Source organism: Trichogramma pretiosum, unplaced genomic scaffold (assembly GCF_000599845.2).
Source record: "Trichogramma pretiosum strain Unisexual culture from Peru unplaced genomic scaffold, Tpre_2.0 scaffold120, whole genome shotgun sequence".
Classification (NCBI taxonomy): domain Eukaryota; kingdom Metazoa; phylum Arthropoda; class Insecta; order Hymenoptera; family Trichogrammatidae; genus Trichogramma; species Trichogramma pretiosum.
In genome coordinates, this window is record NW_019641645.1 from 306,592 (window position 1) to 330,333 (window position 23,742).

The 23,742-nt window shown below is 42.0% G+C and overlaps 2 protein-coding genes across 51 annotated transcripts in view; both read left to right on the plus strand.

The window, feature by feature from the left end:
• Positions 1–1,480: 1,480 nt before the first annotated feature.
• Positions 1,481–3,514, plus strand: LOC106655535 (golgin subfamily A member 6-like protein 22). Its single transcript, XM_014375959.2, has one exon. It carries the CDS (start codon positions 1,719–1,721, stop codon positions 3,252–3,254), a length of 1,536 nt encoding a protein of 511 aa, XP_014231445.2. The 5' UTR covers positions 1,481–1,718; the 3' UTR covers positions 3,255–3,514.
• Positions 3,515–5,175: 1,661 nt separating this feature from the next.
• Positions 5,176–23,742, plus strand: part of LOC106655557 (myosin heavy chain, muscle) — a 35,858-nt gene continuing 17,291 nt past the window's right edge. For 6 of the 50 annotated variants that reach the window (XM_014376000.2, XM_014375996.2, XM_014375992.2 and 3 more), the window contains exons 1-10: positions 5,176–5,258; positions 8,087–8,828; positions 12,404–12,547; positions 13,587–13,743; positions 13,837–14,063; positions 14,151–14,214; positions 14,307–14,405; positions 16,259–16,362; positions 20,778–20,915; positions 21,006–21,275. In XM_014376000.2, coding sequence (XP_014231486.1) covers positions 8,625–8,828; positions 12,404–12,547; positions 13,587–13,743; positions 13,837–14,063; positions 14,151–14,214; positions 14,307–14,405; positions 16,259–16,362; positions 20,778–20,915; positions 21,006–21,275 — 1,407 coding nt within the window. In that variant the 5' untranslated portion in view covers positions 5,176–5,258; positions 8,087–8,624. Of the gene's footprint in view, positions 5,259–8,086; positions 8,829–12,199; positions 12,344–12,403; positions 12,548–13,586; positions 13,744–13,836; positions 14,064–14,150; positions 14,215–14,306; positions 14,406–15,009; positions 15,114–16,258; positions 16,363–19,340; positions 19,445–20,777; positions 20,916–21,005; positions 21,276–21,741; positions 21,913–22,908; positions 23,080–23,742 lie in introns of those variants that run through there. The other 44 variants (XM_014375990.1, XM_014376008.1, XM_023459795.1 and 41 more) reach the window with 18 other exon arrangements.

Below are 23,742 nucleotides of genomic sequence, written 5' to 3' on the forward strand. Positions count from 1 at the left end.
TAACGCAATCCAATTCCGGCGATACACGTACTTATATATCGATTGAATGCACGAAATCGTCGAATCGAAGGGATGTAACTTCGACGTCGACGATCTGCTCCCGAGACCTTGAAACGTTTATATACATCGTCGTATATACGAGTGGCACCGAATCTTACATCTGCGAAGGGAAAAAAAAGGGACTCGACGTGTGTGTGTGCATCTGTGTGTATATGGATGAAAAGTTATGCCAAAATTGAGTGAGTCTAGTCTCTTCAAGGCTCCCCCGTCGTCGTCGTCGTAGTCTTTAGTCGTAGTCTTTTAGTCGGTAGCTCTCTTTCTCGCTCTACTCGAGAAAGAGAGAGAGAGAGAGAGAGAGAGAGAGATGTGTGTTGGCCCGGTTTATCTCACAAGCTGATCCGAAAATAATCGCGGTAGATACGAGAACGCTCGCGAAAAAGAGAGAAGAGAAGAGAGAAAACCTTTACTACTTTTGTAATATACCTAATGCGATGCGTATGTTTTTTTTTTTTTTTTTTTATAATCAACGGTACGAATTCCGAGTGGTTTTTAAATTGGGTAAAGAAAAGTAGAAAGATGAAGAAAAGGTGTACGCAATGCACACGTCAGATCGACGTTGACATTTGTGTCAAATGACTCGACGATCACAAAAATACATTAATCGCATATAAGCGAATGAATCGTACGAATGAAAATTTGACTGATGTAACAATGTATACGACACGATATGTCACGACTGAATCATCATCATCGTCGACAAATCGTCACGCTAACGAATCGATTAATCGTTCTAATTTTCTTAGCTTTTTTTTGTGTTTCTATATGTTTCTATAACGACACACGTACGCACACGCGAGATAAGCTATTTTAATACGGCACTTACGCACGTAATGGACGAGAAAGAAATTTTCTTATTTGGAAACCGCGAGCTTGCGCGAGAGCTCGTCGCAATCGTAAATCAAAGATTTCTTGAAGCGTCTTCGATGCCGCTCGCGAACGAATCGCACACTGCCCTTCGTTTCGTTGCATCCAAAACCCAAGGATTCGCGGAATGAAGCTGTGGTAAGTCGCGGATGGTATATAGTGGCCTCGCTGCGATTTCCGAGCGAGTGTACGTACTCCGCGTGTCGAGAGACAGGTGCACCACGCGAGAATATATACGATACAGGCGAGATTAGACGTTATATAAATATATTTATATATGTACGCTCGGTGACGAGTGTAACGGCCTCTGTATATGTACGTATTAATTTTTGTTACTCGAGCGATGCGCGATAAAAGTTGATTTATTTCGTACGATAAGTTTTTTCAGGAGTCAAAAGTCCATACGAGTCGGCTGCTTTTAAGCCAACAAGTTTGCCTCGTCGCTTTGGCGATTTTACCGTGATCGTTCAGCGGACATCTGGCGACGAAGCGACTCGTTACCAGGATTCACGAGATGAGATTTCGCGAGCACACATTCACTCATCTCGGCTCGTTTAATCGTGAAAAATACGAGTCTCGGGTATCGATCTCATTTGTTGTTGTCGATCGCACACGTTTTCGTAACGTAAACAGAGAGTAGTCGGTCGCTGCTCGTTTCGCGCGCATCATCCTTCGCAACTGTCAGACAGCAGTAGTAACAGCCCGACGACCCGTGCGTGTATGTGTGTGTGTGACGTATCGAACGTTAAAACTCAGATATCGATCAATTATTCAAAAATCGCAGGTGCGAAGCAATGGAAGAAATGGAGCAAAGTATCGAAGTGAGAGAGGAGAGCATCGACATCGCTGTTGAGTCAGCGGCTGATGAGCAAGAGAAAGAGGTGGAAAAAATGGAGCAAAGTACTGAAAAGAGCGAGGAGAACAACAACATCGAAGCTGCATCAGCGGCTGAAGAAAAGAAAGAGGTGGAAAAAATGGAGCAAAGTATTGAAAAGAGCGAGGAGAACAACAACATCGATGCTGAAGTACAGGCCGAACAAGAGAAAAAGGTGGAAAAAGTGGAACAAAGTGACGAAGGGGAGAAAAAGAACTTTGACATCGCCGCTGCATCAGCGGCTGAAGAACAAGAGAAAGAGGTGGAAAAAATGGAGCAAAGTATTGAAAAGAGCGAGGAGAACAACAACATCGACGCCGAAGTCCCGGCCAAAGAAGAGAAAGAGGTGGAAAAAATGGAGCTAAGTGTCGAAGGGGAGAAAAAGAACTTTGACATCGCCGCTGTATCAGCGGCTGAAGAACAAGAGAAAGAGGTGGAAAAAATGGAGAAAAGTGTCGATGAGGAGAAAAAGAACATTGACTCGGCCGCTCAAACACCGTCCGAAGAACAAGACAACGATGTGGAAAAAATGGAACAAAGTATCGAAGAGAAGGAGAAAAATATCGACGTCGCCGTTGAAGCATCGGTCGAAGAACAAGTGAACGAGATGGGAAAAATGGAGCAAAGTATCGAAGCGAACGAGGAAAACATCGACGTTGCCGTCGAAGCATCGGTCGAAGAACAAAAGAACGAGGCGAAAAAGAGCGACGAAGCGGAGAAGGACACTACCGATGAAGTACCGGTCGAAAAACGCGAGAACGAGGTGGAACGAATGGAACAAAGCGTCGAAGAGAAAGAAGAAAAAGAAGAGAAAGTCGAGCCATTGAGACGGCGCACCGTCTACGAGCTGGACCGAGCGAGGATCCGTGCGGCCCGACAAAGGGCTCACAGACGCTGGTGGAAATTCTTCAAAACTTCGCGCGAATCCGAGGATTGGAGCGACGAGGAGAAGACCCGAATCAACAAGGAGCTCTTCGAGAAATTGGACAAGGCCGACGCCGACTGGGCGGCTTGGCGCGACGGACCCCCGCTGCCGAGCATCCGCTTCTTCGACGATCTCGTGAAGCAGGAAAGAACGAGACTGGACAGGCTCGAGCTCGAGGCGGAGGAGTTCGCCGAAGGCGATTGCATCTCGGACGACGACGAAGACAACGGCGACGACAACGGCGACGACAACAACAACAATGACGTCGACGTCGTCGATCGGGGACAGGAGAAGCACGAGCGGCAAACGCTGGAGAGCCAGAAGACGGTCGAGGTGTTGAACAACGCGACGGAGGAGGGAGAGACGACGAAGACGACGACGACGACTCAGGACGAGCAGTCGAAGAAGAGGAGGCACAGCTCGTCTAGTCTGGAGGACGGCGAGATCGACGACCGGAGGTTCCTGACCATCCGTGGCTTCGGCGAAGACGAGTACCTGCCGAGGGAGTTCAAGATGCCGAGGAACGAATGAGCGTCGTGTTTCAGAGATTCGCGATTATTTAGAAATTGTAATTTTTTTATTATATAAAAAGAAAAAAAGATAACTATGTGTAATTTTACGCGTATGACGATAATAATAACAACGACAATGTTAAAATATGTATATAATTTAGCTCGCGGCGCCCCGTGTATGGAAGGCGCGCAAGTGTCAAAGTGTAAAAACACGAACTCAGTCTTGAAATAGTAAAGAGCGCAGAAAAAAAAGAGCAATCCGCGCATATTTAAAACGCTCGTCAAAACAAGTGCCTCTCTGTGTTATCTTTCCCGCTTTCCCACACCTTACGTACATACACGATTCTCATCGTCGTCGTCATCCGCTTCGACTTTTTACGCGCGAGTACGCGTTCGAATATTGCCAAATATTTCGCGAGCTTTTACACGTATTATATTATTACATATTATACGCGCGTGAGGCCTCTCTACTCGCTCGTTTTGGGCTCTTTCTATTTTCAGTTGAAGCGTGGCTCGCTCTCGAGCACACACACACACACACACACGCATACGAACGTGGCGCACACACCCACGCGCGGAACGAGACAAAAAAGATGAAGAAGAAGAAAAGAAGAGGATGAGTGAAAAAATCGAGCGACGAATGTGCAGCCGCTCACAGGATGTTACGTTGTACGCGCGCGCGATCTCATCCATCGTTGGTCATACGTATAGTGATTTATAAGAGTCTCGAGTCTGAACGGCTTCCAAGTTTGAATCTCGCAGCCCTAGGCGCGGAGAAAGAGAGAAAGAACAATTGCCCGCGTGTAACGGGCGCCGTGGCACATTCTCTACTACCTGTATCTGTGTCACTGGTGTATAACTACTCGTACGCGATGTAAAAGTATAATTTCGCGAAGTCTCATTCATTTATTGTACCCCAAATGCCGAGGATGACTGTCAAGAAAATGTACATACGACGCCATGGTTTTATCTTCGAAGATATATTTTGTAAAAAAAAGCAAAAGAATTAAACAAATTCAGCGCGCCTCGTAGCGTCGATTGAGAAATATGGTTCAATCGGGCATCTCTCGCGCGGAGAGAAGCTCGCGCGCGTAAACACGGCCTCGAGCGCGAAGATATATATAATTCGCGTGTATATGTAATACATTACTAGATTCATAACAAAGATTAGCTAACGCGTATGTATGTATGTATGTATACCAGTCCGAGTCAGTAGTTTGGAATTCCTATCGCGAAAACGTAAACTGCATATTTTTATCGTACGTTTATATGAGAAATTGGCCCGTGAAAATCTGTGCACTTGCGCTAGAGCTTTATATATACGCGCGATAAGGATGTGCTTTTGCCAAAAAAAAAGTGCAGCACCATACCCGCATTTTCATTTCTCGCGTTTCCGTTCTAATTCTCTCCGGCCGACCGCGTGTTCGAGCTTGAATTTCGCGGCGCATCGAGCTCCGATATAGCAGGCCCGTAACACGCTGGTGGAATGCGCGCAAGATTGCCTGAAACATTCGAATACAGGCGATATTTGATAAAACAAAACACGACGCAACACGGAGCGTATCTCATTCGTCATAGTCGCAAGGCACAAGCGGGTCATTATCGCGCCCCGCGCGCGATGTTTAAAGGGCGCTTCCCTACTCTCTCTCTCCATACTGTATACATAGTATAACTCGCACCCCGCCGTAGCGGTGGTGGCGCTCCACCCCCTACTTTGGAAAGCCGCCGCGCTACGTATGTGTGTGCGTTGGGCGCCTCCACCGCCGCCGCCGCCGTCGCCGCCGTGTATATCCAACTAAAAAAGGTCGGCGCGAGCGGGTGACTAACGCGCGACGCTATTGGCCGAAAGCTCCAGCCAATCTGGCGCTAGTTTACAAGCTCGAATCGCTTATATTCGGAGCCTTGACTCGCTCGCATTTCAGAACGGATCTCTAACGTAAGTGCGTAACAACACCATCGACGTACAACGCTTTTATCTATATAACATCGTATATTATATACTCGTCGCGTACAAAGCTTCACTGTAAAGCTCTCATTTTTTTTTTTCACCATTAATTTTTGTAATTCTTGATTGAATTTCTTCCGTACAAACGTATATAAATCAGACGGATATACGCTTTGGATATTTATACTCTAAGCTTTTTTTTTTTTTTAATCATCATACTTGCAAGCTCGACTCAACTTTCGAATTCCGCGCGCTCGCGTACGAGATTCGCGCGCAAGTTTTTGAAGGTTGAGTTCACGCTGACTTGTCAAAGAATTTTTTGTTACGATTATTGTTTATTGGATTATCGAATTGTTGGCTCACGATTTCTCTCCGGGGCAAAATCGGAAAGGGGGCTCGATAAAATTGTGCGACGTACGAGACGATCGAAAGTGACGCGCGGTCGTTTTAGATCGCTCCAACTGCAACGTGCGTACACCTGCTGCCGGAAGTTTCATAAGACCACAGACTGTGAATAATCGAGCGATTCGGAGGTTTGAGTGCAGTACAGTACAGCAAAAAGTGTGTTTGTGAAAAGCAATTGGGATCGAATCGAAGGATCCGAGTGTGCCGTATGTGAAATTCCGACGCCGAAGTTTGATCAGCGGAGGCAGCAGCGGTTGGAGCATTGACGGATCGTTGGACTGTTTGACAAAGTGATTTCTCGTGGACGATGAAAAAAGTGAAAAATTTTTAGCAATTGACAAGGATCGATTGGTACGGCGTTGAGTTGACACGCACGCAACCGCAATAAGTGAAAAATAGTGAATCTTTTTTTACCCCGGTAACTCGATCGCTGCGAAACATTCTGGCCCGAACGAGTATTTTTTTTTCAATCGAGATTTGTGTTCAAATAAAATAGGCACTTTCGAGGGCTTTAAATGCCAAAAATAACTAATATTACGCCGGAGCTTTTTAATTCGAGTCGAGTCGATTGAAATCTTTATTTTTATTCGAGTCTCGCAATACCCTTCGGTAACTATAAAAATCCAATTCGAACGCTCGGCAAAATTAATCGTCGCAATCGCGAGAGCTCGGCAAAATCGTTTCTCGCTCGCGCTCGTTCAATTTTCCGCGTCGCTGAGCGTGATCGCGCGGCGCCTGAAAATCTCCCGTGACATCAAAGAGGGAGCGAGCGAGTCGAGATTCGCGCGACAGACGTCTCTGGCGTCGGCGATCGATCGAAAATCGCAGAGCGCGTATTACATAACTCGCACGCTCTCGAGGTAAAATGACGCAAAATCGATGGGGCTAGGCGGTAGCGGCAACAAGAAAAAGCGAACGAGACAATTTTATAAAGTTTTGCGTACTTCCTGTTTTTGCATGGGACGCGGGGCTTTCTCTCTCTCTCTCTCTCTCTCTCTCTCTCTCGCGTATACGAGCGCGTGGCTTATTTCTAGCGCTGGAATCGCTGGGATTTAAATTTAGCTCATATTTTAACTGGGACTTCGGAGTGGTCGAACGAAAATAGTCCATAAACTGTGAATTGATTTAAAATGTCGGTCAAACGATTGTGACAAACTTCTCTTGTCCGTCTTCTTGTTTACACTTGTTGTGAAAAGTCAAAAAATAAACTTTCGCATTTCGCGCATAACTTTCCCATGAGCAATAAATTGAGCTTGATTAAGAAAGAAAAATGTTACATGCAAAATGAAACATCCATTCAATCGTGAAAATCGCGAGCAAAAAAAAAAAAAAAGTACACGTTTGTTGAACTTGAAAAGTCGATACATGGCCCGGTGCGAAAGCTCTCGCGACGATGCACGAATATGGAGCATTCCTCCGGGGCGCCGCGCGCGCGATCATTTTCCTCTTGACGCCAAGAAGCAAAAAAAATCTGTGCCACCAGTGCCTAAAAATATGCCTTCCGAAATTTATAAATACAGACGCGACTTTTCTCGCGAAAAAATACGCGACGCGCGGGTGAAATCATTCAGAAAAACGAATAAAAAAGAAGACGAAGAAGAAGAGGAAAATTAAGCTCGCTCGAGTAAAGCAAAGAAAAAAAAAAGCTCCCGCAGAGGCATGTGTTATTCTAGGTCGCGCGCGTAAAATATATATGTAATCCCATTGGCTCTCTCCGCGCGCTGTACGGTCTCGCGAGCGTCCCAAAAATACCCGGTTACGGCTCTCTCTCTCTGTATAACGGGTGATGTCAAATCCGCGAAACAATGCCAATGTGCAATCCGATAGGCAGTCGCCGCCGGTGTTGGAGAGAGAGAGCCCCCGCCCGCAACAATTAGGGCAAGAGTAATCGGCTCATTCTCTTTTGCTCTCCGCCGCCGCCGCCACCACTACCACCAGAGACTTTTGGATTCTCGGCATACCGCGAGGCGATGAAAAATCTAAAACGAGAGAGAGAGACAGAGTAGAGATCCCCGTTTTGTTTTTTTTTTGTTTTTTTTTTTTTTTTAAGAAAAAGCTCTCCGTCTCTCTCTATCGCTCGGAGCTTGGGCGCAGGTAAACGTCGTGGCCCCCGCGAAGCGAGCGAAAATTTTGCGCGAAAGGGGCGCCCGAACTATATAACGTATATGAGATAGACGAAAATAAAAGAAAGGGGGGCCAACAATTCGACTATACGTTTAAGAAAGAGAGAAATAGAGAGAGAGAGAGAGAGAGAGTGGAGGCTCGAAATCCAAAATTGAATCTAACCCTCCCTCCTCTCTCTCTATTTCTTCATCTAGATATATATGTGTGTGTATATCTCGAGCACGGGTCGTGTGGGTGTGGGGGGTGTGGTGGGGTGTCTCTCTACACGACACACTCTACCTCAGCCGCCGCCGCCACCGCTGCCGCTGCTCGGCTGTCGCCATATTGGCCGAATCTCTATAAGCTATACTAAAGTCGAGCTTTCCGTTTCTCCGCAGGGCCGCCTTGTTCGTGTGCCGGCCAGAAGCAGTCCGTCCGCCGACGACGCTAGAAAGAAAAAGTGATAGGATAGTTATTATATATTAGTTCGAAGGCGAAGAAGTTAAAAAAAAAAAAAAAAAGTCAGCGACGACGGCACCTTCGAGTGTGCGCGACATCATCATCATCGACACTCTCTCCTCTCTCTTCTATACCGAAGAAAAAAGAAAAAAACGGCGCGCACAACGAACAGCGATCCGAAGTGATTCGGATTCATCATCATCTCTTCATCATCAAGTTTTGGATTATTTTTTTTTTTTTTTTTTGAATAGTGACGACGACGACTTATATATTAAAGCGATTTAATATATAAAACGACAATTTGCTTATAAACGAAAGGCATATTTTATAAAGTTGGTGCGTCTTTGCTCGTGAAGGCTCATCACCCCGACACACAGAAAAAAAAACTACTGCATCCGCGCGGATTACATCGGTCGCGGAGTGTTAAAATTATTAAAAATTTATTTCGATTCGTCTTTGAGTGAATAAGCCAGAAAAATGCCGGCTCCCCAGAAGCAGGACGAGGATGCGGATCCAACTCCGTACTTGTACGTCTCCTTGGAGCAGAAGAGAATCGATCAGACCAAGCCCTACGATGCCAAGAAGGCTTGCTGGATCCCCGACGAGAAGGAGGGCTATCTCCTTGGTGAAATCAAGGCGACCAAGGGAGACATCGTCTCCGTCGGCCTGCCCGGTGGCGAGGTAAGTTTGTTTTTTCCTTCGTCTACTTTTTTTTCTCTCTCTCTCTCAGCCAATCTTTTCTTCGCTCTCGAGTGCGAATCCGGATTTTTTTTTCCGCGCGCTAGAGAGATCGAGATCTCGTATAAATGGACGCGACGCAAGAGTTACGCAACGCGTTTAAAGCTCCAGTTTAAAGCTCTATCGGGATTTTTGAGTCTTCTTTCGGTTTAATTTTCATTCAACGTTGCTTTTCATTGATCGAGCTATTTTTTTTGCATCGCTTAGTACTCGACGTCTCTCGGAATTTCACGAAACGTAAGTCGATCGTTGACGCGAAAATATAATCGACCTGCAACGAGTTCAATTCGTACATATTATTATACACATATTACAACGTGACGTGTACGAGTCGGTTCAAATTTGCTCTCGATTGCCAAATACGACGAACGATCGGATGTACGATATACACCTGCGCGTCGACCATATCTTCTTCATCATCCTCTTTATTTTTTTTTTCTTGTCTCCGATCCAAGTTTTACGCGATCGCATCTTCGGGAACGGATATTCGCAATAATGACTCACGGATGAACTTTCGTCGTCGCGGCGGCCGATTCCGAATAAAAATATTTCGGAGCTTTAACAAACACACACGCGCACGCAAGCGAGCACGCATACACACACACACACCCGTCTTTCTAATTATAAACCTGCTTGACTTTAAAACGATGACGATGATCGGTCGGGGAGAGCTTTCGCATGAAATATATCCCCTCATCGTGGCCAGCACAGGAGCTATGTAATATTTTCCATATACGCTTGACTAGCGCTTGAAAAAAAAAAAAAAGAAAAAGAAAAATATTTGCAAAAATAACAATATAATTACGTAATACGTGGCTGAGCGAAACGCGCGGCAAGTGTCGTGTAAAACGAGGGGGTCCGAGGAACGGAAGCGAGGGTTACGCGAGATTATTACACGGCTCGAGGACGGAAAAAAGAACGACGAGCTTTTCTGGGCTAAGCTTCTATTTTTTCCGCTCGATCGCTTCGCGACGCGTAAACACACGGACTCATTCACACTAGCACAAACACACCAAGCGGGACGCAGCAGCAGCACCATTGAAAAAGATGAAAATATCTCTCGACTCGTCCCGGAGAGAGAGAAAGAGATCGTCGCTCGCGAAAGCTCGAAAGCTCGTTAACGTTAAGACAAGAGCGGGTGGAGATTGTAGAAAGGTCGTCGCAAAATGAAATGTTACGGATGGATCAAATTTTTTTTTTGCTCTCGACATTACGAAAGCTTTCGAACGTAAACGCGTACGATAAATTTTTTCGCGCTATTATTATTTCCCACCTTCGCCCTCGTAGCGATAATAATGGAAAGACGCGCGCGCGCGCGTTCAGCAAAAGAAAATTCATGGACTCTCCGAATACGAGCGCGCGCGCGCCTTCTAACCTACATATATCGGAATTTTATATAAATACCGCGAAGAAAGCCGCGCGCCGTCTATTTTCACGTCGCGCGCTGCCTATAAGCGCACGAGAGTCGCTTTATTATTAGCAACACGCGGGCGACTTGTCTATACACACACAGGCACTAACTCTCACTCGCTCGCTCGCTCTCGCTGGGGAGCGCGAACTTTTTGCAGCAGCAGCACACGCATAATCGTCGCAAAACAACCGACGACCTTCCGGCCCCCTGTTTACGCGCGTTACACGCATTTCGTAACCCGCATCTACAAAAATGGAGCTTTCGGACGTTAAGGGGTATTATTATTACGCAAGCTCGTGTAAAAAAGCTCGGTTTCGATTCGCTCGGTGGTTTTATAACGGCGCTCGCGTAAAAGCTCTCGGGCTCGATCGTTGCACAGAGACTCTCTCCGGCTCTGTATAATGGCATGGCGCTATTGTTAGCCAATCAACGCGGCTCTCGCACACGTCCATCGCATGGACACACGCACACACACACACACACACACACACAGACGCGCATATACGCGTATGCTCTGCGGGCTATAATAATAAAACGGTGAAGCGCGGGTCACGTTATTTTTGGGCGGTGTACGCGCCTTCAAGCTCCACATATCCACCGGAGCGCGCGCGCGCACGGCTCAGCCAGTCACAGAGAGAGAGAGAGAAGCAGAGCAAATCCGTCTCTCTTTCTCGCTGGCTCGGGTTGAATGATGTACAACACCTTGCGAATGAAAATGAACGTGGACAGAAGTTGTGAGAGCTTTTTTTGCGAGAAAGCTTCCAAGCGGTCGATGCTTCATTTTTTATTGGAATATTAGAAATGGAAAATATCGTACGAATAGAGCTTGCGAGAGTGAGAGAGCGCGACGGAGATAGCAAAATATGACGCGGTATTAGCGATCGTGTTTTCTAAAGCGCGCGCGCGCTAAATTTGGAATCGCGACGGCTATGACGGCACTGGGTTCTATATATATTTACGCGCGCTCACGCACACACACATACTTGTGTATACATAATACACACACACACGTACGCGAGGACGCGAACGAGCGCGCGGGCGGCAGAGTTTCGCGCGCGCGCGGATGTGTCTCGTAATAAACATATATCTTTCGTTACATAATGTCTCGAATGCAGAGAGAGAGAGAAGAAGAGTCACCGAGTATAAGAGCATAACTCATGCCAGAAATCTCTCTCTCTCTCTCTCTCTCTCTCTCTCGCTTATATTATGTTGTTGCTCGCTTTGAAAATCGGAAGAGACGCGCGCGCAATAAAAGAAATGACGAAAATCGATACACAACACGCACGACCGGCTCGCAAGCTAGAGAGAGAGAGCTTTAAAAAAGCTCGACGCCCGAGAAAGAGAAACGACTATGGAATTCGGTTGGGCAATAATACACACGAATCGAGATCACATTTCTCTAAACGAGACTCACTCTCTCTCTCTCTCATTTATATATGCCGCCGCCGCGTTGGCTAAATTCGTATTATAGAGTCTCCTTCTGTCTCTTAACGCAGCTTTTTCTCTCGACCGAAAGAGTAGCCGTTTTATGTATAGCGCCGTGGACCTAGCGGCGTGTGCAAAATTGCACGCGAAGCTCTTTGACACACGCGCGCGCACAAACTCGCTAGTAGTAGCTAAAGTCTTGGCAGAGGCTCAAAAATCAGGTTGACGAGTGCGTATACGGGACACGAACTGCACACAGACAAATGTCACACGCAAAATCTCTAGCCGCGGCGAGCTTAAGGACACGACGATATGAAATAATGCCGAATGCCGAATAACAACGCAATGACGTAATTTTATTTATAATGGGAGACGCTTGAAATAACACGCATGCACGAAAACAAAATATGCGCTACAAACACACGATATGTCTATTACGATTTAACGAAACACACGAAAAACACACGTTGACCAATAGAGAAGGGAGGTACGCAAGGACAAGCTCCTGCAGGTCAATCCGCCGAAATTCGAAAAGTCCGAAGATCTCGCCGATCTGACCTTCCTCAATGAGGCCTGCGTCTTGCACAATCTCAAGCAGCGCTACTACGCCAAACTCATTTACGTAAGTTCCACAATGCCAAAACTCGACTAACGGTGCTTCCTTCTTTTTCTCTCGATAAAGGTTAGGGACGTGAAAAAGGACCTGCTGCAGCAGGTGAACCCGCCCAAGTATGAGAAAGCCGAGGACATGTCCAACTTGACCTATTTGAACGACGCCTCCGTGCTCCACAATCTCAAGCAGCGTTACTATCACAAACTCATTTATGTAAGAAATTTTAATGCAGAGAAGAGTTGTCCAACGTCGTGACGCGACGTGATTCTCCGTTTGTCCTCGAAGAGACGGATACAAACGGAGGATACGTGTCTATGAGTGTGATCCAACCATCAACAACCAACCAACCAGCGCCTGACCGCTGTTTTGATATTCTTCCTTTTTTTTTTTTGTTGTTGTCCTCCTCTGTTGTTCAATATCATTCGAGTCGCGTACGATCGAATCAAATGCTTTATGGAATCCTAAAAATCGAAAAAAAAAATTATAATCAAGTGAAGATCGTACGCGGCCGATGACGTTTTTTTTTTTTTATTTCTCGTAGTTAGATTTTTTCCAGAGTCTTGTGTGTCTCCAACGAGGTGTTCAGAGCAACTGACCTGCCAACCCTCGCAGCTGATATATTTTTATACATTATATATGTCGTATAATACATAGAAATTTTCAACGTTTTTTTTTTTTCATGACTAACCCACATGAACATTCCAAAAAGAAAGGAGGGTGAATGCAGCGTTTAAAGAGTGGAAAATGAAAATTTCTCACTGCATTCGTTCTCCGAGTATTGATGGAAATTTTTATTAACGAAACATCTCGAATCTTTTCGAATACAGAAAAGATTAGAATATCCATATACCCGTACGTATGTATCGATAAAAATAGCTGTTACACTTTCTCAACTTGTAATATTTTATCGATAGATCGTACGACGATTTTTCACATTTTGATACCTGTAAATATATAAAAAGTATATACAAAATAACAACATTAGACGATTGATATTTTAAATGTAAATTAAAATCACGATCGTGTCGGCAAAAGTATCCAAACGCATAAAAGAGCCACACGCATCGTGCGGATCGCGCGTAAACCTGCTCACGAAAAAGTAGACTACGTGCGATCCTCGTCATCAATTTTTTTCGTTTTTCGTTTGTCACGTTTTCTTCTGTTGTTGAAAAAAAAAAAAAAAATTATCATGTACCCACCCACGAACGATACTGATTGTCTTTTGTTTTTCTCCGAACCAAAAACATTGCAGACTTATTCCGGTCTTTTCTGCGTGGCCATCAATCCTTACAAGAGATACCCCGTCTACACCCAGCGTTGCGCCAAGCTCTACCGTGGTAAGAGGCGTACCGAGGTGCCACCCCACATTTTCGCCATCTCTGACGGCGCCTACGTCAACATGTTGACCAGTACGTAACACTTACAAAACAATATCGAATTTTGAAGATGATACATTTTATTAACGAAACTCAATTTCTCGCTACCTCCCCAAAAAAAAACAGACAGCGAAAATCAGTCTATGTTGATTACCGGAGAGTCTGGTGCCGGAAAGACTGAGAACACGAAGAAGGTAATTGCGTACTTCGCCACCGTCGGTGCCTCCACCAAGAAGGACACCTCCGGCTCCGAGAAGAAGGGATCCCTGGAAGATCAGGTCGTACAGACCAATCCCGTACTCGAGGCCTTCGGTAACGCCAAGACCGTGCGTAACGATAACTCCTCCCGTTTCGTAAGTACTCCAACTTTTTCCCGTCGTTATTTGTTCTCGAACATAAATTCGATCAAGCATTAACTTATCCAACTCGTTGTTACCCAGGGTAAATTCATCCGTATTCACTTCGGCCCATCTGGAAAACTGGCCGGTGCTGATATCGAGACCTGTAAGTTTTTACTTTCCACTTGCACCTTCTCTCTCTTTTGCTCGTTGGATTTTTTTTTCTTAACCGACCGACTTGTTGTTTTTGCCGCACAGACCTGCTGGAGAAGGCCCGTGTCATCTCTCAACAATCGCTCGAGAGATCTTACCATATCTTCTACCAGATGATGTCTGGAGCCGTCAAGGGTCTTAAGGGTAAGGTTTTCGCATTACATAATAGAGACTCTCGCGAGTCGCGTCGTTTAATTCTTTACGATTAGGTTATTGTAATTTTAAGATAATTATGCGATAAGTCCCTGATTATGATGAAAAAGTCAAACGTTATTTGTTGTCGTTTTTACAACTGGTAATAGTTTTACATCATCGACAGATTTACAGATGACGTTTGGTTTTTTTCGAATATAGAAAAAGAGGTTGATCAAAGGCTTAGGATATAAAATCAAGCAATTTAGAATTCAATTATCAGTTGATGGTTACATTTTTTTATAGTCAATCCAATAATATATCCAAAATACTCCTTGTGATTAACTCGGAATTTTGAAGGCTCGACAACGGCTGTCATTGTTGTCATTACGGTGTAATCGTGTCTCCATCAAAACGAGACGAGAAAAAGAAAGAGAACGTAATGTGTCAAGTCTGTCTCTGTGTATGTCTGTATATGTCGTCGTCAATCGAGAGAGATGATTAATTTTACTTTATCATTATTATTATTTTTTTTTTATTCCTTCAATTGTTTCGATTATTTTGGAATGTCGTTCACTCACAACTGTGCCCATTTGATTTTTCCACGTACGAGCAGAGATGTGCTTGCTCTCGAACAATATTTCCGATTACTACTTCGTCTCGCAAGGAAAGACGTCCATTCCCGGAGTCGACGACGGCGAGGAATGCGAACTGACTGATGTAAGGAGATAATTAAAAAAAAAAAAAGCAAAAACAAGCGAATCGCGCGGCTGTCAAAGACTTTTTTTTTTCAATATTTATTTTCTAATAACGACTTTGTATATACATTTTTTTTTTGTTTTCACTGTATAACGTAATTTTTATTGTTGACTTGTTGCCGTTTATTCACAAATTATATCTAAATATATTATACGCCGCTACATTTTGTTACACTTGTATAAAAAGAAATTGCAGATTTGTTGTAGTAGACTTTGAATTATTGTTAAAAAGCGATTCGCAAGCAAAAGGCTCATACAGCTCTTCGCGTTAGATCGTGATTAACTACAGTTTGCAACCGAGAGTAATGACAAACAATTGAAATAAAAAAATTTTAAACAGACTGAGAAACCAAACCCTCTGCGACACGAGGACTTTTTAAATATTTGTACACAGCGATGATGTGTTAAAATGCAAATGACGCAAAAATAATTGAGTTCGACGATACGAAGGGCTCTCTCTTACATCAGTGTGTGTGTATTGACTCTTATTGTCGATAAACGATGAAATTAAAAAAAAACAACAGACAATTATGTGTGTTTGAGATGTAATCTCAATTTTGTAGAAAAAAAAAACCAGTTGTTATGGGCATCCGACGAGTTACGGAGCACAAAAACAAAAAAAATGATAAAGCGACAGACTCGTTTTATTGATGTAAAGTAACGCGCATGTATTGTGTAATCAACCATTACCAACTTGATGGTTGAATCACAACGTGCCGATATTGTAATAATTAGTTTCTAAGTAGTTTAGAATATTTAATCCCCTTATTTTTAAAAGCTGATGATCAAAACCCCGAAATCAACCGGGTGTTCAAAGTCACAGTCGCGATTATATTATTTTCTCTCGAAACTAATCATTGAAATTTCACGTCAAACCTTTTGCATACGGCTGTGACTTTGAAACGTCGAAAAGAACCTGGTGGGTACCCTCTGAATATCCATACGATTCATTGGGTACGCAAAAACACGACCACTTTGAAAACTACTAAAAGGTTCAAAAAAATCGGCTCTCATCCAAGCATGTGTTTTTTTCTCTTTTTTCTTTAAAAAAAAAAAAATAAATCTGCAATACACCAACCACCAACAACTACACAACAACAACAACAGAAAAGTGCCTGCTGTCCAACAAAATCACTGATTACTACTTCGTGTCGCAAGGCAAGACCACGATACCCGGTCTCGATGACGGCGAAGAAATGCTTATTACCGACGTAAGTGCCGCCCCGTTCGCCATACGCATATACTCTCCATATTGTACTACTATATGGCAGCTACTGTGTCGCACACGCGATACACGCGCGTGTGCGTATACGTGTGCGCGTGGGGGTGGTATATTAAAAAAAAAAAAATGTGTAACCCCTCCACGCGTACACGATTGGCGAACGTCATCCACTCGCAGCACTTCACGATTACACGATTCTTTGGTTTTGCTCTATTACTACCACTATCACTACTGTTGGTTTTTTTTTACATTTATTTTATCGCGTATCTCATTGGCTCTGCATCGAATTGTGGATTTAGTTTTCACTATCTGAACAATTTCAAAATACGATATCCATAATTGTTTGCACCAGTCGAATGAGCGTACGATTTGTAAATATCTATCAATCTACACTCGCTCAGATACTCATATATTATAGATATCTTCTAAGTGTGCGTATCATGTCTGTTGTCTGTCATTAATAATGTTTATATCATCGTCTCTCGTCTATTACAAATTTCCTTTACTTTTTTTATTTCTATCTCTCTCTCTATCTATCTCTTTTATTATTCACATCAACTGTTGTAAATACGATCGAAAATCTTATGTATTTTTTGTTGTATACATTCATTTATATATTATAATTCACGATTACTCTCGCTTGTATATATAGCTCTAATTTTTTTTGGAATTCACTATTTATATTATATGTATCCTAAAAGCCTTACAGCCGCAGCAGCCAATTTTCACCTTCATGCATCTTTTTCTATCTTACTTATAAACTTCTCTTTTTTTTGTATCTTTATATCTTATTAGCTCTATGTTTAGTTTAGACTATTATATGTTTAGTTAGATATTTAGTTTATATATCCCTCTTTATTACTATTTTAAGTTATGCAAGTATTACTTATTCTAAAAAAACAACCACAACTTTCAGAAAACAGGTACTATACACTCCACCGATGAACAATATATAAAAAAAAAGACTCGACGAGTCGCGATGGACGAGATTCATTTATTTATTTATTTCACTCTGTCAGAAATGTATTACGAGTGCTCCATTTCTCGTCCGTCGCGACGTCTGACCGTTTTCTCGACTCTCCGCATCTCTCTTCTATGCATTTGCCTCGATGTTATATACGAATTCGTATAATGTATGTGTATAAGTGCGCACACACACACACACACACATGCACACAGGCACTCGTGAATTTCACGAGCTGCTCGTTTTTGAATGGCACAAACGCAGGGCAGCACACATTTGCTCGCTGGCCTCGTTTATCGAGTTTATATTTATACGATTTTGCCATGTGTGTGTCTGAGTGTGTACGCACGCTATACACGTCTACATATTTATACGTATATGCATTAACTCGAACGCATCTGTGCACAATTACGACCAACAAAAAAAAAAAATACAGAATTGACGTTACTGAGCAACCGCATCGGTGACTACGGCTTCATTAACCAGGGTAAAACGAGAATTCCCGGGGTCAACGACACCCTATCAATGGAAGACACGGACGTAAGTCCTCTATGTCATAATACATGAAAAGCTATTTTATTATTATTTATGATTAATTTTTTACATAAAAAAAAAAATTAATTTAATTTATTTTTGATCAAAAAATGATATTCTAAAGCGAAACGCCAAACAAAAAAAAAACAACAAATCAAATCAACCCCTTCAACGTATAACCCCACCTCCGATTTTCACCGATAAACCGCTTCCTTTAAAAAAAAAAAAAGCAACTTGTGATCGTATAGTTTTCATTGTTTATTTGTTCGATTTTTAATTGTCTATGTGCAGTATAACGTTGTATTGAGTCATAATTTTGTTTCTTTTTTTTTCTATTACATTCACGCTCTTTTCTCGTGTTTTATCTTTTTTTCGAGTTAAATTTAAAAAAAAAAAACAAATCAATAATTAAAAGATATACTGCAAAATTGTTCTAAATGTACTCATATAAAAAAACAGACGTTTTATTGAAAGAGATTAATTGTTCTTCGCAAAAAATTAAAGCTTGCCAAAAAAAAAATTTATTAAAATAAAACATTTATAAAATGAGATCTTTGAAAATGCGACGACGATCATCGGCTCGGCTGCATTGAGAAAAGCTCGCTCGTCGACGCGAGTGTCAATGACACCCCGCGGAGTCATCGCTCTCCGTCGCTCGAGAGCTTTTCTCTCTGGTCGAATCTGCCCGATGAGTGTTTAAAAATATCTCATTAAATGAGATTACATAAAGTTTTGTTTCAAAGCACGTTTAATCGCGAGCGAGCTCACATTATTGTTATTTTTTATTATTATATATATCGCAAGCCATATATTTATATAATTGCCCGCAGAGATTGGGGGGCGGGAGCGGCTATCGGAGTGTATATAAATCGGGGAAGGGGGTGTATATCGTTGAGACAAAAGGCGTTAATTTGATTGATTTTCAAAATTGTCAAACCCATAAAAGATTTGTTACAAAAATATGTTTCGCAGAAAATAGATTTTCATGTGACAGGTGGATTTTACTGAAAATTATGTTTTATATATACAAATGCAGGTCCCGCTCCCCGACTTTATATGTGAATACGTCATGTACGTTTTTAGCACACTAATATATAAACACTACGTCACGATACATCTTATACACGCGACACCGAGTTTGGCGAAAGCTTCTCGTTGCAATTTTTTTCCTCTTTCATCTTTTTTGTTTTCGAAGAGATAAAGTATAAATTGAACGAGAGCAGAGCCAAACTCACCAATCACATACGCACACAACAACAACAACAACAACAACAACAAATATCGCAGCTGTTATACGCTTGTTATGTATACGAATTCAGCTAATCTTCAGGTTGTCACGTATAAGCGGAAGATTTCCAAGGACCGTAAAAAAAAAAATAATTTGTATTGTCTATTTATTTGTAAGCAAGACTGATTACTCTTCTTTCATTCTTTTTTTTTAATTGTGCTTGAACTCTTTTTCCCCGCAGAGATGTGTTTCTTATCGAACAACATTTACGACTATTACAACGTATCCCAGGGAAAGATCACTATTCCGGGTATCGATGACAACGAAGAAATGGGTCTTACGGATGTAAGTCCTGTTCCCCAACAAACCCCCTCCACCCAAAAGAGAAAAAAAAGAAATGACCAGATCCAGACTTTTTTACCCTCGTTTTTTTTTTATATAATTTTACTCTCAAACCAATCACAAACGAGTGATCTGTTTTATCCTTGAAAAAAAAAATGATGAATACCTTCCATTGATTCAAATACTAGAATCTTAGATACGAGACAATTTTTCTATTTCTTTTGCTTTTTTTTATATGAAAGAAAACAAAAAGAAACTTCCATATTCAACGACATGTTTGAATAAGTACCAGACTCTCAGAATCTTGAACATTTCGACGTTCAATGCAACTCCTTTTTTTTCACAAGCACGTTATTTCGATTTTTTATTTTAAAATTTTTCACGGCACTTGTTTTACTTGTCCTCAATCACTATTTATTTCTTTTTTTTTCTAATTGATATATGACCAGTTCAATTTTCCAATTTTGATGAGATACTTTTCTTGATCTGATTTTTTTTTCACCTTCGATTTCATCCCTTTTGAAATTCAACCTGAAGAACTCCACGATAGTCGTTTTCAATTGACACAAATTCTGTTCTTAAAATTGGACTATCGTCGAGTATCTCTCTATGACTTTCCACCCCACCAACGAATTTTCCCTGAAGTTGTGAATGATATTACCAACGTTATGAGACAAAAAAAGGATTGATCACATGACCATGAAATGAATTTTCAGAGTACAAGCACGTTTTATTTATGACAGAAAGTAAAAAAAAAAACGATCGAACTTTCTCAGCACAAGGCAAAATTGAGAAGTGACGGTTCGTCGGCCGAAAAAATAAATAGGTTCACAGAGAAACCATCGCTTATTTATTATTTTCTTTTTTCTATACTTCAATTTTTTTTTCTTCCTTCACTTTGCTATCATTATATCTATGTACTATTTATGATAAAAAGAAAATCGCTTACACTCTGCTTCGATGCTTTGCTTCTTGTACAAAAGAGCGTTTATAGCTTTGCGTAAATATGTACACTGTCTCGGCTTGAAAAATGTCTCGCAGCTTCGAACTTGTCGCACTTGTACTGTATTTTTTCTTGGCTTCCTGTGTGTGTGTGTGTGTGTGTCTTTCGTTACACCTCAAAGTGTGACCTGTCTTGCTATGTCATATTTTTTTTTGTATCACACTTTATCATTTTGATTTGTACCGGTACCTCTCTGGGAGGCGATAAAAGGATGAGTTGTCAAAAAAATAAATCGAAAAGTGAAAAACTTTTATCGTCTCTGCATCGGAGGTCATAAGAAAAATTGTGCATAAACGGGTCTCTAACGATACTTTATCCCCTCTCGAAAAACAGAAAGCCTTCGACGTCTTGGGTTTCACCCAGGAGGAGAAGGACGACATCTACAAGATCACCGCCGCTGTCATGCACATGGGTGGCATGAAGTTCAAGCAACGTGGTCGCGAAGAGCAGGCTGAGGCCGACGGTACAGAGGTTAGTAAATCCACCGAAACGTATGATTATTATTACCAATAAAATTTACAAAACTCTTTAATCGAATGTCGTCCTATTCCACGAACGCAGGAGGGTGAGCGCGTAGCCAAGCTTCTCGGTATCGACTGCCAAGACATGTACAAGAACTTGCTGAAACCAAGAATCAAGGTCGGTAACGAGTTCGTCACCCAGGGTCGTAACAAGGACCAGGTGTCCTACTCCGTCGGTGCCATGTCCAAGGCCATGTTCGACAGGATATTCAAGTGGCTGGTCAAGAAGTGTAACGAGACCCTAGACACCAAGCAGAAGCGTCAGCACTTCATCGGTGTACTGGATATCGCCGGTTTTGAGATCTTCGACGTGAGTAGTCTACACGAAACCCAGAAAACCAACTACAAAAAATCTTTACACGACATCGTTCGTTTTTCGATTCGATCGCTTTTTATAAGAGTAACTTGTCGAAATTTTGTATTTTAATTTTTTGAATGAACGATCAGATCGGAAACACGAAATTAACCACGCGTCGAAAATCAAACTTGAATATCAATGTGAAAAAATAGTTCAAAGAGAGTTTGAATTTCGTACGCTGGTGAAAACCCCCACAGCCCCCCTCAACGAAAAAAAACACTTCAATTAGTCATTCAAGGAAACGTCTGCATCACATCGTCCATATATAAAAAAAAAATACCCAATCAGAGATCTCCAATCGCATCATCAAGCCTCCCCCCTTCACCACTACACCCCCTTTCTTCAAATAAAATAATTGCAAATAGACTCAAAGAGTAAAAAAAAAATATCGTGCCTATGAAAACCAAAAAAACCTTAGTACAACGGCTTCGAGCAACTTTGCATCAACTTCACCAATGAGAAGTTGCAACAGTTCTTCAACCATCACATGTTCGTCCTCGAGCAAGAGGAGTACAAGAAAGAGGGTATCAATTGGGCGTTCATTGATTTCGGAATGGACTTGCTCGCTTGTATCGAACTTATCGAGAAGGTAGAGCCACAAAGACCCCCGCTCCCCCTTTAGAGAGACTTTCGTTTTGAACCCCGTTGATTTTCTACAGTTTCTTTTGTGCAATACCCCGAAAAAAATGATCTTTTCTTTTTTTTTCTTCTTTTTTTTTTTACTTTTGCATTCCGAATCATCATAGAAAAACATATAGTTTTCAGATATAAGAAAGTCAGTTGTAACTGATTCGTTTGTGAACCCTTTTTACAATTCATTAGCAGCATATTGTTTTAAAATATCCCGTTTTGAACCCCCCTTCTGAATTTTATGAATTGATTCATCCATTATAGTTTCAAAGTCGAAAATAAATTCAACTTCGAGAAACTCGAGTCGATGTTAAGTAAGTTTTAAACGGACCATTTAAACGAGAACGATCGCAACGGTAAAAGGTACAGTTTGTTTTTTGACCCCCCCCCCCCCCCACNCCCCCCCTCTCACCACAATTGAAAAAAAAAACAACTATCACAACAAAACACGTGTTACCCTTTTTGTGACCCTTTCATCATTTCCCGATGTACTCCCATATCAGGCACAGAAACGATAGACTTTGATTGATGTTGTGATTAAATTTAGACTTTAAGACAATCATTTCATTTAACGAGATGAAGTAGATAAAAGTAAAATCGTGAACACCTCTTTGATCATTTTTGTATCCATATTTGTAGTAAAATTTGTAATTTCTCGACCTAAGCATCCAAAACTGACCACAAACGACAGAAACGTCAGCTTAGCAATTATATCATCTCATCGACCTGTTTCCTCGCACTCAAAGGTGAAACCTTGGAGATCATTCACGGGTGTATCCCTGATGAAATGAAAATTTTTTTTTAAACAAAAAAAAAAAAAAAATCTCGCAAACGAGAGATCAAAGCAGACACGTCGATCGTAAAAAAGAAAAGAAAAAAAAATCCCCCATCTGAGCAAATCAGTAAAGAAACTGACCTTATTTCCGGTGTCATCTCCTGTGCGCTCCTCGAACAGTTTAACAGCTTCGAGCAGCTCTGTATCAACTTCACCAATGAGAAGCTCCAACAGTTCTTCAACCATCACATGTTTGTCCTCGAACAAGAGGAGTACACGAGAGAGGGCATCGAGTGGTCCTTCATTGACTTTGGCATGGACCTACTCGCGTGTATCGAGCTCATCGAGAAGGTGAACCTGACGTGCTTTGAACAATGCCGTCGACCTGCTCGCAAGCTAAAAAGCCTAAAACAAAACAAAAAAACAGATCAGATTGGTTCCTCGTATTAAGACAATTTTGGTACCATATCTGTCGTTTTAAAAAAAAAAAACAAACACTAATCGGGCAATGTTGTAAATACACACAGAAAAAAAAATTATCAACGTAAATCAAAGCCTCTTGAGAACACGGCTCTACGTTGTCGCCATACGCCCAAATGGCTCTCGTTCGTATCTAACCAAAAAAAATGTGCCAATTGTATCGTCAGAAGCAAAAAGTGATCGTTCACTGTTTCCATTCAATTTTTTATATACATTATTATATGTGTCTATTAAGTGTCTGTCCTGGTGTCCGTCTATGTGTCAAAACAAACAAAAAACATAATATCCGTTTTCTCCCTGTTTTGTTTCAACCATCATCAACAATCCTTCGTTTTATGTGTTCGATTTACCCTTTACCACATCGAGACCTGGTTAGTTATTTAAGTGACGTTTCCGCACGTTCTTTCCAATCCGAAAATCTGAGGCTCCAAATATTTCATCATCAACCACAGAAACATAAAAAACAAACGTCTTCAGAACATCAACATCAACCACAAAATATCAACCACCAAAATTCAAGCATGATTTAATTTA

What these genes read in the sequence shown, in the direction of transcription:
- LOC106655535 (XM_014375959.2), top strand. Translation starts at nt 1,719, where the DNA reads ATGGAAGAAATGGAGCAAAGTATCGAAGTGAGAGAGGAGAGCATCGAC.